Source organism: Mus pahari, chromosome 1 (genome assembly GCF_900095145.1).
Source record: "Mus pahari chromosome 1, PAHARI_EIJ_v1.1, whole genome shotgun sequence".
NCBI lineage: Eukaryota > Metazoa > Chordata > Mammalia > Rodentia > Muridae > Mus > Mus pahari.
In genome coordinates this window covers 141,155,940-141,169,409 of record NC_034590.1, presented here as the reverse complement: position 1 = coordinate 141,169,409, position 13,470 = coordinate 141,155,940, and the positions used below count along the sequence as shown (strand labels likewise).

The 13,470-nt window shown below is 37.5% G+C and overlaps 1 protein-coding gene across 2 annotated transcripts in view; it reads right to left on the bottom strand.

Annotated features, from left to right (window-relative positions):
• Positions 1–13,470, bottom strand: part of Ric1 (RIC1 homolog, RAB6A GEF complex partner 1) — an 84,579-nt gene that overhangs the window by 12,302 nt on the left and 58,807 nt on the right. For both annotated transcript variants that reach the window (XM_021192608.1, XM_029535354.1), the window contains exons 12-17: positions 12,610–12,813; positions 8,004–8,042; positions 7,636–7,746; positions 6,357–6,446; positions 5,496–5,656; positions 4,513–4,651 (exon numbers count right to left, since the gene is read on the bottom strand). In XM_021192608.1, coding sequence (XP_021048267.1) covers positions 4,513–4,651; positions 5,496–5,656; positions 6,357–6,446; positions 7,636–7,746; positions 8,004–8,042; positions 12,610–12,813 — 744 coding nt within the window. The remainder of the gene's footprint in view (positions 1–4,512; positions 4,652–5,495; positions 5,657–6,356; positions 6,447–7,635; positions 7,747–8,003; positions 8,043–12,609; positions 12,814–13,470) is intronic.

Below are 13,470 nucleotides of genomic sequence, written 5' to 3'. Positions count from 1 at the left end.
GTTGCCTTGGTCATGGTGCCTTATCAGAGCAATAAAAAAGAAATTAAGACAAGTAGTAATCACACTTTTTTCATAATGCAGCTTACCAACATTGCACTGAGTGGTTCATTTATAGCTAACCTATAGTCTTCTTCTTTATGGTATAATTAGACTAATTCTCTATCTCTATAATTTCTGAGAATGAAAGATGATTTCAGACATAATTCCATTTAGCCTCTATATTTTTGGTGAGAAATCTTCATATGAACTTCCTATTATCCCACCTTAGGAAGCAGACAACATTTGTTTCACACATCATTGACATTCTGATCACTAAGGCTTCACTGTGATAGAAAGTTTCATGTAATAACAACCTTTGCTGAATCAGTTATTTTCTTGGGACATAAAATGGTGACTCTGTAATTTTCATGTTTCTTTAAAATCTTGTAGTGGGATCTGTGTGAAACAGAACTTTATCAACCAAGGCTAGCTGGCCACCACAACAGAGCTTACAGATGGAATGGAAGCTGAGCTGTAAGGAAGAAAGGAATTAAGTTAAAAAAGGAGCCCAGAGCAGTGGATGAGCATACAACAAGTGCATATGACAAGTGCATACAACACGTGCATATGACAAGTGCAGCAGAGTTGGGGACATGGGGCTGCTGGCACGCAGATACAATACTACCGAGAAAAGTGTAGGGGAGAAGAGAACAACAGTGAGTTAAAATATTTTAGAGATTCTCATGGAAGAAAGTTGCTCTTATTATTTATTATTCCAAATAATAGAGAAATGGGTAGGCTGTTCCCAATCAGAATCCTTATATTGCAGTGTAAAATGGCTCTCCAAATAAATAGTTAAATTCCCCATAATTTTATGAGAATGCTCAAGTTTAATGATGTACCTAAATTAGAAGAAAAAGATGGATAGAGCAGGACAATCTTCATATTATAGAACTTCCTTTGCATGATAGGCTCGCAGTTACATACGGTGTGGAAACTGCTGGGTAGCCTTGGAACCGGAAGTGACTGCAACCCGGGCGATCCCAGCGCCACTCCACGGCATACCTGGTCACTACACCCGTCAACTGTGGGATTACCCTCTCTCTTCCCTCCTAACTGCCCTCTACACCCTAAGTTCACTTTACTTCCTTCCCTCTCCCCTCTCCTCCCTGTGCTCCCACCACTAACACCACTCAGTACAATCAGTACAGCGTCCTCTCCACTACTTCTCCTTCATGAAGTGCTGCTTCAACTTCACTTTCCTCTGTATAGGATAAATTCTAAGATTTGAAATAAATGTCTGAAGCTACCAATATTATCCACAAGACTTCTCTTTTTATTTTATTTTACTTCTTTAACACATATAAAAAATAAATGTAATAAACCAAATACATGGACAAAAAAAATACAAGAATCATATGATCATCTCAATGGAAGCAAAAAGAAAAAAAGGCAAAGTCTTTGATAAGATTCAACATGCAGTCTTAATAAAGGCCCTAGAACAAATAGGACTGTAGGAAACATATTCCAACATAATAAAGGTTGTATATGACAAACTCATGGCCCGTATCATCCTAAATGAATAAAACCATTAATAAGCCCCATTAAAATCAGGAATGGGAGAGGACTGCCAACTATCCCTACTGCTCATCCATAATGTGATTGAAGCATTAGCTGGAGCAATAAGGCAAGAGAAGGGATACAAATGGGAAAATATCAAGTCGAATTATTTTCAATTGAAGATTATCTTATATACAATGTTCCCAAAATTTGACTAGAAAAATTGTAGAAATTATCAATAATTTCAGCAAAGTGTATGATACATAATTGACTTATAAAATTTCCCAGTCTTAATACACATGAGTAACAAGCCTGCTGAGAAAGAGATCATGGACACGCTCCTCTTCCCAGTTTCTCAAATCAAATAAAATATTTAGAATATGCATAACAAAAGAGGTAAAAAAAAAACCTCTACAATGAAAACTTTAAACGTATGAAGAGATTAAGAAACATAGAATTTAAATACCTCCCAAGAGTATAGCTTGATAGAATTAACATTGTGAAAAAAGACCTTCCTACCAAACAATTTACTGATTCAATGAAATCACAATCAACAGTCTTATCTCATTCTTCACATAAATAGAAAGAAAATCCTCAATTTGATACGGAACAACAAAAGACCCAGAATAGCCTATTAGTCCTAGATAAGTGTTTGTTTCTATGCATTCTGCTCGTTTTAAGTGCTAAGGGCATCTGTCTATGATCCCAACTTTTATATATCTGTTTCTATTGAGTCAATTTTGTTTGGTATTAGAATGGCTACTCCAGCTTGTTTCTTGGGACCATTTGCTTGGAAAATTCCAACCTTTCACTCTGAGGTAGTGTCTGCCTTTGTCACTGAGGTGCATTTCCTGTATGTAGAAAAATGCTGAGTCCTGTTTATGTACCTAGTCTGTCTGTCTATGTCTTTTTATTAGGGAGTTGAGTCCATTGATATTAAGGGATATTAAGGAAAAGTGATTGTTACTCCCTGTCATTTTTGTTGTTAGAGGTGGAATTATGTTTGTGTGGCTATCTTCTTTTGAGTTTGTTGAAAGATTACTTTCTTGATTTTTCTGGGGTGTAGTTTTCTTCCTTGTGTTGATGTTTTCCATCTATTATCCTTTGTAGGGCCGGATATTGTATAAATTTGGTTTTGTCGTGGAATATCTTGTTTTCTCTGTCTATGGCAATTGAGTTTTGCTGGGTATAGTAGCCTGGGCTGGCATTTGTGTTCTCTTAGGGTCTGTATAACATCTGCCCAGGATCTTCTAACTTTCATAGTATCTGTTGAGAAGTCTTGTGTAATTCTGACAGGTCTGCCTTTATATGTTACTTGACTTTTTTCCCTTACTGCTTTTAATATTCTTTCTTTGTTTAGTACATTTGGTGTTTTGATTATTATGTGATGAGAGGAACTTCTTTACTGGCCCAGTCTATTTGGAGTTCCGTAGGCTTCTTGTATGTTCACTGGCATCTTTTTCTTTAGGTTAGGGAAGTTTTCTTCTATAATTTTGTTGAAGGTATTTACTGGCCCTTTAAGTTGGGAATCTTCACTCTCTTCTATACCTATTATCCTTAGGTTTGGTCTTTTCACTGTGTCCTGGATTTCTTGGATGTTTTGGGTTAGGAGCTTTTTGCCTTTTGCATTTTCTTTGACTGTTGGTCAGTGTTTTCTATGGAATCTTCTGTACCTGAGATTCTCACTTCTGTCTCTTGTTTGCTTGCATCTATGACTCCTGATCTCTTTCCTAGGTTTTCTAACTCCAGCTATGTCTCCCTCTGTGATTTCTTTATTGTTTCTATTTCTATTTTTAGATCTTGGGTGGTTTTGTTCATTTCCTTCGCTTGTTTGATTGTGTTTTCTTGTAATTCTTTAAGGGATTTTTGTGTTTCCTCTTTAAGGGTTTCTAGCTGTTTACCTGTATTCGCCTGTATTTCTTTAAGGGAGTTATTTATGTCCTTCTTAAAGTCCTCAATCATCATCATGAAAAGTGATTTTAGATCTGAATCTTGCTTTTCCTGTGTGATGGTGTATCCAGGACTTGTTATGTTGGGAGAATTGGGTTCTGATGATGTCAAGTAACCTTGGTTTCCGTTGCTTATGTTCTTATGCTTGCCTCCCACCATCTGGTTCTTGCTAGTGCTACCTGCCCTCATAGTATCTGACTAGAACCTGTCCTTCCTGTGATCCTGGTTTTGTCAGAACTTCTCAGAGTCCAGCTGTCTCTGTGATCCTGTGATTCTGGGATACCTGTGATCCTGAGATACTGGGTGTATCAGAGCTCCTGGAAGTCTAGCTGACTCTCAGACCCTAAGATTCTGGTGTGACCAAGCTTCTGGGATCCTGGGCATGTTAGAGTGTCTGGGAGTGGAGCTTCCTCTGGGTGTTGTGGGACTGGCTGCAGAGTTCAGGCCCAAGGTCTGCTCAGGACACCAACCCTGACCGGAAGGAACCTGTGCCACTGGTCAGGCGGGGTTCCTGTGTCCCTGGATTCTTCTGGTCCAAGTTACTCCTGGTGGTGTTGGGACAGATGTTGCGTCCTTCTCACCTCTGATCCTATCAAGACTTCTCTTTTCTTATACCCTTAACTCTAAACGCTAAATATTTTCAACCCTCTGATTGCATCATGTTGTCTCTTGTCTGTAAACCTTGCATGACTGCCCGAATGTCTTTCTCTTTGTTTAGACCTCTCCTACTTCTGCTCCAGGCTTCATATCAAATGGTATATAAGAGTTTTCTGATTGAGTAAACAGACTATTCTAGGTTTCTATTATATGCCCCCAGAGTAGTCTGTATATGTGTACTGACTTGTTTAAGGTTGACCAGACACTGGTCTCCTTGGCTTGCCACTAAAACTCAGCATCTTCATGCAAGGTACATTATAGACACTTAGCATGCATTTGTTGAACAAATAAACAGACACAAACACCAACCTAAGACACTACAGACTGAAATATAACCCCTTAAGAGCTCTGAAAAGTCATTAGTACCTGCTGCGGCATTTTCAAGCTGATGCCATTCTCTGTACTCACTGACGTTAGTGTGACAGACACTACCAGGAAGGGGTGAGGAATGTATCGTGACATGGAGACCTCCTGAAGAACCTGGACACTAGCTGTAGTATTGGAACTGAAAATAAACAAAAAAAAAACCTTCATAGCTCAACAATGTTCAGATATTTTTCCTTTGTAGTTGCTATATTACAGCACATTTTCTGTCTACACAGCAGACCTAAATGTCTCCTTCTCAGTGTCCTTTCCTCCCCACTTATTCTTTCATTTATATATATAATGTTGAGAGACTTAAAGACCATATACAGGAAAATAAGATAGTGAAAGGCAGTAAAATGCTGGAAAGAAGGAAAAATAAAACCACAACACAGAACATCCCCAAACCAGCAGTAGGTATTCAAACAGAAATACCTGGGGAACAGGGTCAGGGCAACTGTATGGTTGAAAAAACAAAAGTTTATTTACTGAAATAGTGATGTTCTAATTTGTTTATCTTTGCATTATTTAATCCATCACATTACTTCAGTACACATTTAGTTCATTTACTTATTAAAAAAATATATCCTTTTAAGAACAAAGGACAACACCCCTGTGGCCTACGTGCTGCAAGTTGACCAAATTAACACTATAAGGTTTCTGTGCTGCGGACTACAATATCCACTGTAGCAGGGATGAAGGGAGCTTTCTGAGGATAGTTCCCTACCTTCCCACAAGGACCTGGAAAGTTCATTAGCCACCAACTTGTAAGTTGTGGGAAAAAGTATCTAAGACTTATCTCAGCTAAAATGATAGTCCTCCTCCCCATAACACAGGGAGAAAAGCGGGTTCTTGTGCTTTTCTCACAACTACTACATAGATATCACCAAAACTCCTTATAATGAAACAAAATATGAAGATAGAAAAAGGGTTTTAGAAACCCAATAAAGAGAAGCAAGAGAGACTCACCCCATGTTATAACTCACCCATCAGATTTTTTTTCAATACTGTAAAGGCATATTGAACAGTCTGCTCTAAACACTACCACCATGTCCCGGAAGACACTAAGCAGTAATGTTTCCATTGGTACTTTGGTGACATGAGCAAAGGCATTGTCCAGGTTGGATGTTCGTAGGTAGATTCTGAGCTGGAGAAAGAAAGAAGCAGCACATACAAGTCAGAGAGTCACCAAGGGTGCTCAGGCTCAGGCTCTCAGTCCACCTTTATCCACAGACTCCTCCCCAGCTCACTTTAAAGAAACAGGAGTCAGAAGAATGAACAACATTTTTGCAAAAAAATTAATGTCTATATTTTGGCAAGCTAACTCTTCATAAACTACCAAAGATAAAGTGATCAAGAGTGAATGTAGTATTATGAGACCACGTTTCAGATCTGTGTACTCAAACCCAATTAATGAGACTACTACTTCCTCAAAACCACCATAAGTCAATACATTAATAAAGCTATCCTTAAGAACAGTCATTCCTATATATTTTTTACTTTTAATGTTTCATTATCAATCCTCAGAGTTTATTTTCTACCTAAAAGGTTATCCTTTTTAGGTTTATTTACTTCTGAGACAGGGTTAATATTTAGCTCAAAATGGAGCTGAACTCTCAATCCTCCTGTCTCAGCTATAATATAAATGGTTATCTTACAAACTCAACTTGTCACTTTAAAAAAGAACAGAAGGAACCTAAACAGTAATTCTACTATTGAAATATGCTAAATTATTGGAACAAAATGCTTTATTCTGTTTTTAATGGGTTATTGTCTACCTAAAATTAAATCATGTTTAGCTCCAAAATTAAATCTCTATTATTTCTGAGGAAAAAAAAAAAAGTTACCTCTTCTTGACGGTCACTTAAGTTGTAACATGCAAGGACCATAAAGTCATTCCACCAGGCTAAGCCACCAGTCACAATCATATTTTGCTCCTTAAAAGAAAAATTTCAGATGCACTTACCTTAATTATATTACTCAAACTTTCAACAAATATATTACTCTTAGAAAGCTCAGATTATTTCTGCTTTATTCTCTCTTGCAAAATTATTTCCCTAGGACTTTTATTAACAATGTATCATATCCTGTCTTTTTAAAAAAAGACATATTTCTAAAAGAAACAGCTGTGTCATTCAAAATATCTCAGCACTATACAGCATTATCAATCTTACACCTAAAACAACTTGATGTAAATTCTGGCTTTATTCCTCACAGATGACTGCGTGACTCCTGATCTTTTGGCAAATTATAGTATTAGTGTCCTAACTGGGCTGATAACACCAACACATTTAAAGTGTCTGGTACACAAGACACCTATGTTAACTTTCTCCACTCCTTGCCATCTGACTGTCATAAAATCAAACTCATTTTCCCTCTGAGCCTCCACCCCCCACCCCCCCGCTATCCAGATGTACATATCACATATAGAATGACCTCTAATTTTCTGGACACTTAGTTTCCCCACATTAGACAACTCAGTCTTAAAGATAATGCTAAACCCTATGCTAAATAATTATTGCTACTAATCTTTTTTTTCCTTCTTTTCATGTGCCTGTTAAGAGGTGTGTGTGTGTGTGTGTACACCAGGGCTTGAGGTATGAAATCTTCTTTGATGGCTCTTCTACCTATTCTTTGAGATGACGTCTCTCAGTCAAAGCTACTGGCTGACAGGACTAGCTTCTCCAGGCTGCTTGCTCCAGGGATGCCTACCTCTCCCTTCCAAGGATGGCATTACATGTGACTTGCCATTTCCACTGAAGCATCTAAGTGGCCTCTGGGGATCTGAGCTCAGGTTCCTTGCTTTTATATAAAACACTATAATAGCTGAGCCATCTCCCAGTATTTGTCAATGATCTTAACAAGAATGAAAAGCCAATTAACTCAATGAAAGATCCTTTATCAAATATCAAGTATTTTATCAAAAGGGACTTATTGGCAATTATCAAATGTCAGTTTCTCTTCCCGCTTCTCATTCCCTCCAAGAACCCGTGAACACAGCAAGCACTTTACAGTTGAGCTATATCTCCAGCTGTAGTACCACTTTCCACTTTCTTCTGTTTTCTTTTTTATGCTTTGTATCTTGAAATTTATTTTTCTTTAAAAAAAAAAAAAAAAAGGACTCACCTGAGTAATGTTTCCAAAAAGTTTCCATTTTTTGGTGAGTAGAGAATAATGGGCAAATCCAAACTTGCCAGCCACAGCGATATTTTGTCCAAGCTTATCAATAGCTGAAAACTGTTTAAAAAAAAAAATTAAAATCTCTTTCCTGCATATGGTATAAAGTACTTAATAAAATATAAAGTGAAGAGACTACAAATACATGTTTGCTAAGTGATTTAATATAAAATACTAAACTAAAAGCCTAAATATTGACAAAATGTAGAGGAGACCCACTAGTAATGCACAGCAGATGAAGCACTGAGCTTTGTTATGAATCCACAACGGCTCACCTCCCAGAATGACCACACCACACCAACAAAAGACACACTCACCCGTATAGGCCAATTGCTTTCTAGATAGGTGCTGGAAATCTATAGGAAATAACATATCAGCTTGGTAAGACTTATGAAATATATTTCAAATTAAAGCATTTTTAGCACACAAGATGAGATTCAGCTTTCTGCATGAATACTAGCTTCAGTAACAGAGTCCTGAGAATTGAGCATCTGTTTATGAACCAATATTTACATGTCCTATCTTAATCCTTTCAAGGTTGTAAGACCCACGCTTCCTTCCCTACCATAGAATTGCTTGTTTCTAATATTAAACTCAATATAACTGACAAAGAAGCATGTGATGGTAGCCACAAACTGCAGCCAACAGCTTCTGTTAGCTAATGTAGACCCATCCCCAAATAAATGGCAGTTTCGGCAGGAATTTTGGTTTGTAATGGAAATCTTCGTTGTTTTTATACTGTTGTTATTGAAAAAAATAAAAGCAATGCATATAAAATCAATCAATGTAAAAACAAACAAAAAATGTGTTGCTTCAGAATAGCACCTGGCTTATTTCTTAGGATGCATCCACAGACCTGTGTGAATATGCTTAACCTACTCTTTCCCTATTTGGCTGCTGAACCTTAGTCATCCACAAGAACTCTTTATACAATACAGACATCAGGCCTCCATCCACTGTCCCCATGGCTTCCAGCTTAAGCCTCTGCTCATGGTGTCACTTTATCAGTGCTAGGACACATTCAAACGTAGAGAAAACTGTGGACTTTAATGTGGAGTAAGTTTAGCTCTATACACTCCTAGTCTTTTAATTAGCTTTCATGAGCAGCTGGAGGAAGCGGAGTGTGCATTAACAGAAAAACAGAGAAATGGAAGGGTCTTCTGTTCCTGGAATAAGAAAAACTTGTTTATTCAAATTTATTTTAATTTGACTTAAGAAAACTGGATATATACAGAAAAGAAACCCAAATCAAAAAACCATGTAAAGTATAATTAAATCTAGTAAGCTGCCTGAAGAGGAGACTCAAGTAAAAGCAATAGATCCAAAGCACTTGCATTATTCTCAATAAAATTAACTCATAGAGGATTAAACTGCAGTTATCCAGACAGTCAGCTTAAAAGTATAAGTGAATTAATAGCTTTCCCTTACTTAAAAAAGGATGTTACAGGTGTACCAGAGTAAGCAGCACATTGCTACTGGATACCCTCCACAAACTTTGATCTTTCAGTAATTCGTATGAAATGTGATGTGTGAGCTAGCACATCACTGCAAAAATAATTCCAACATAAAAAGGGTCAGTAAGAGCTTATCAAATTATCACACTCTAATGTATATCCCTACAAAACCAAAACATAAAAACCCCGCAAACCTATTGTTTTAACCTTCAAAAGTCTATGAAATGCTATAAATTATAAACGATGTTGAGTTAAAATAATATGCTCTTTAATTTTGTCTGAATATTTTATTACTAGAACAAACTGTTCATGTTCCCCTAAGGTTACCTTCTTTGATCTATGTGTCATTTGGACTTTGTACTATAGACTTAATGCTGTGTGTAGAAATGGTGCCAAGGAAGAGGGAAACTAATAAAGAATGGAGGAACTTGGCCATAAAGGGAAGTATAGTTAGGGCACAGGCATCATGCCACATCACTGGGAAACTGAGCTGGGGCACAGAAAAGTCTTGCCCGTCTTAGGAGGGGTTGCCAGTCTCTCTTAAACGGAAGCTAACTGCTTTCCTTCTTTTTTCCCTGTTAAGCACTGTCTCCAGACTAGACTAGTTTTATCTAACTAGTGAAACTAAAGGACTTGCCCCAGCAGATTTGATCTTTGCCAAATACCACATTTTCCATACTGATAAAAGTAGAGGGATGTGAGTGAATCACTTACATGCAAAACAGCCCTCAAGCCTCACTGCTGAGCCCACCTATGAAGTACCTGGTATTTACCCTACATGTTGTAACAGATATTCTTTCCAGAAGTTAGAGCTAGGTTAAGTAGAAAGACGCTATCCTTAGAATACTAGATAATAAAGACCTTGTAGAAACCAATGTTTATACAAAACACTGAACCCAACAAAGGACACAACTACAAACTAGAAGGATTTTTAAAAATTTCACCTGTGTCCCAATGTGTTACTTTCTAAATTTGTAATTAAGAAAACTAAATATAAAAAATAAACTGAGAAAGCTACCATCTATACAGCTGGCTACTAACTTTGCTTCTAACAAGTACGTATGCATTTAGTTTGGCTAGAGACATATAACTAACAAAAATCTTCTAATCTGGAAAGTAAGTTTAAATGAAACAGAAGGTTGAACAAACAAAAGCAACCAACTGCAGTGTTCCTGATGATGATGGGCAGGAAGCACAGCAGTTAGCGAAGCTCACTAGATGAATTTTAAATAATACAGTAAGCACACAAACTAGAAAACACATCACCAAATCATCCTTAATGGAGAATGTGGTCTCACCCTCCATGAGAGAGGGTGGGAGGGATGGGGACAGGACGCCCTCATGACAAATGGGGACGCTTAGAAGGCAGAGCTTCTGCACATAGCCAGTTCCCACAAAGACCACTGCCACTCTGCATTCAGTCGCCAGGCTCCAGTGTCAGCAAGCAAAGAGCAGGGTGACTCACATTAAAAAAAAGCCACACGGGCAAGTTCCAAGTTTTAGTACAAGGACAATAGTAAATTCTAAGATTCAACACTAATAATTAGATCTTAAAGTACACTGGATTCTTCACTGTAGTCTGTTCAGAGGCTACGTAAGCCAGTGTGTACCCTGTGGTGCTGGATGAGACAGGGGAACTTCCTCACCCACAGAGTCTGTTGGGCTAGATGACCTCCAGGGTCCTTCCAACTCTTAAAAATTCTATGAAATTTGAAATTAAAATTCTATTTCAATGTAAATGTCTTGGACGCACAGCTGTGGCATTTTAAATTTATACCTTTATTAGTTTTTAAGTGTTTATTTCTCATTAGGTTTATGAGGGTTCCAAAGCAAAATAAAGTTTTGGCATTTTTTATTTATTTTTTGTGAACTACTTGTTTAACCTAATGATAAACAAGTTAGCCATTTAACAAATCTTACCAAAACCATTTTATCTTTATTTAAAACAAAAAGAACAGAGATGAGTAAAGAATTGAAGAGACCTAGGTAAATCCACACTTAACAACTTCATCTGGGCAAGTGAGTACAGCTAGCTTTCAGTCGACACGCCTGTGCTACCTACAGTCCTAAATCAGTGCTGTGTGCTTGTTCAGTGGAATGCTTCAGAGACAGCTAAGAGTCACTGAATTTTTGAGCTGGAAGGAAATTCAATTTTGTTATTGCCTGATGGATGTTTTAGTTCCAGACCTACCTTCTTTGATCCTCTGCTCTACTTGGCTCTCTGGTAACACAGACCTGGCTAGGCAGAACTGGCATTGATTCTAGGTCAGTGTAGAATGAATAGTTCAAAGTATGGGGAAATGAAAATAGCAGAGAAATGGCTATAGGAGAGAAGGGAGTAGTGGAAAATTTTAGTCAAGGAAGTAGCTGATGCAGTTCTATATTTTAAAATGTTACTAATTATAAAATGGTATGTACACTGTTTGATTTCACGAGGTTATTAATGTATGTTAAATACATTTTTTCAGTGCAAACTACAAGTCAATGTAGGAGCTATTCCTCATTTAACCCTCAGAGAATGACCACTTTTCTGTCTTTCATTTTCTCAAAATCAACTGAAAATGATATGGGAGCGGAAGCAAACTAGTAAGATATAAGCAGAGGGAAGGCAAGGGGTTACGGAAACAGAAACTGATTAAGAGAAGTTCATGTGGTAGTACACGCGTAAGGTCCTACCATTTGGGACCAACCACATAACAAGATGCTATCTCAAAAGGAAAGGAAAGGAAAGGAAAGGAAAGGAAAGGAAAGGAAAGGAAAGGAAAGGAAAGGAAAGGAAAGGAAAGGAAAGGAAAGGAAAGGAAAGGAAAAAGAAAATGAAAAATAAATTGACTAAAAGAAACTAATCCAAGAGCAGGCTCTGCCATTTTGGTACTAGAAGGAGAAGGAAAATATTTAGAACTTTGAAACTATGCATACAAATTTATTACAAGAAATTTCAATTTACTTACTGCACCAAATTAATCTTAATTGGCATCAAAATTCAGAATTGATCCATTTCAAATGTCAATCTGTCAAAGTTACTAAATGAACATGCTAATTTAAATGTGGTATCGGGATGAATCCATAATTTGGAAAAACATTAAATCATAATAAAATTATGAGCAATAAATTTCTCAAATATTAAGAGGGTTGCAATTTGGGTCAAGTGTAAGTGATTAACTGCTGAAACCATAAAGTCAGCTGTACTAGGTGCCAGTCCAGTCATCTCTTGTCACGCAGTGGATATAGTTTGAGCTATGCAAGTCCACTGTGCTAGATTAAGCGAAACAGAGGTTCAAAGTAAAGTAATATTCACTGAGGGAAAAAGTAATAACTTTTAGGATATTCTCTATCAAATGGAAAGAAAAAAGGCAGGGGAAAAAAAACCCAAAGCATTGAGAGAGAGATAGCAATGAAAATAATGAAAACCTTCCAAGTGATCCGTTTCTAATCGGGAGTCAGCAGTAGTCAGTAGATGAACTCTTACCTGTACAACATGCCAATGCCGATGGCCAAGTAAAGTGCTTAATCCCGGAGACTCCAGACCTCCATCTGCAAACGGGCTCTTCTCGTGCCTGGGCATATGCTCAGCACGTACTGAAGAGTACTTCGGGTTCTGGGCCTGTGAGGCTTCTCCACAGTTCAAGTATAAGCGATCTTCCCCCTGAAGCAACACCTGCTCTTGGTTACTCTAGATGGAGAAAGAAGGGCAAGAGGGAAAACGAATGAAGATACTCAGCAATAGACAGGGACAACTGAGTAATAAGATGTCTTAGTTTTATTACTGAATGAGTACCGTAAATCAATACTGATTTTTTTCATATGACAGAATCTACGTAATGATCTTGTACATTACATTTAGAGACGAGTCAGTATTTTAGTGATTCTTAGTTCAAATATGGTTTTTGTACAGTGTGTTTTGTCCCAATTGTTTGAACAGTACCTTCCACTAGCACCTCACATGGTGACACTCAGAACTATACCTGAAAAACTACACGTAATTACAGATTGCTTACAATTGACTGTGCAAGTTTCTATATAGTCAGAGATGCAACAGTGCCTGTTTTTAGTTAACTATGCCTTGAGTTTTAATTAGAGCACAAGTGCTCTCAAGATGAAAAAATTCTTATACTCAAATCAGACAGTGTATATCCTATTCCTTTCCCAGATAGTCCAAATTAACACACACACACACACACACACACACACACACACACAGAGGCACGTGTGTGTGTGTGTGTGTGTGTGTGTGTGTGTGTGTATCTTTTTGTATACGTGTATATGTGGTATGCATGTATGCATGTGTGTTTGCATGTGTGCATGTGTATGTGGTGAACCAAGACTGATG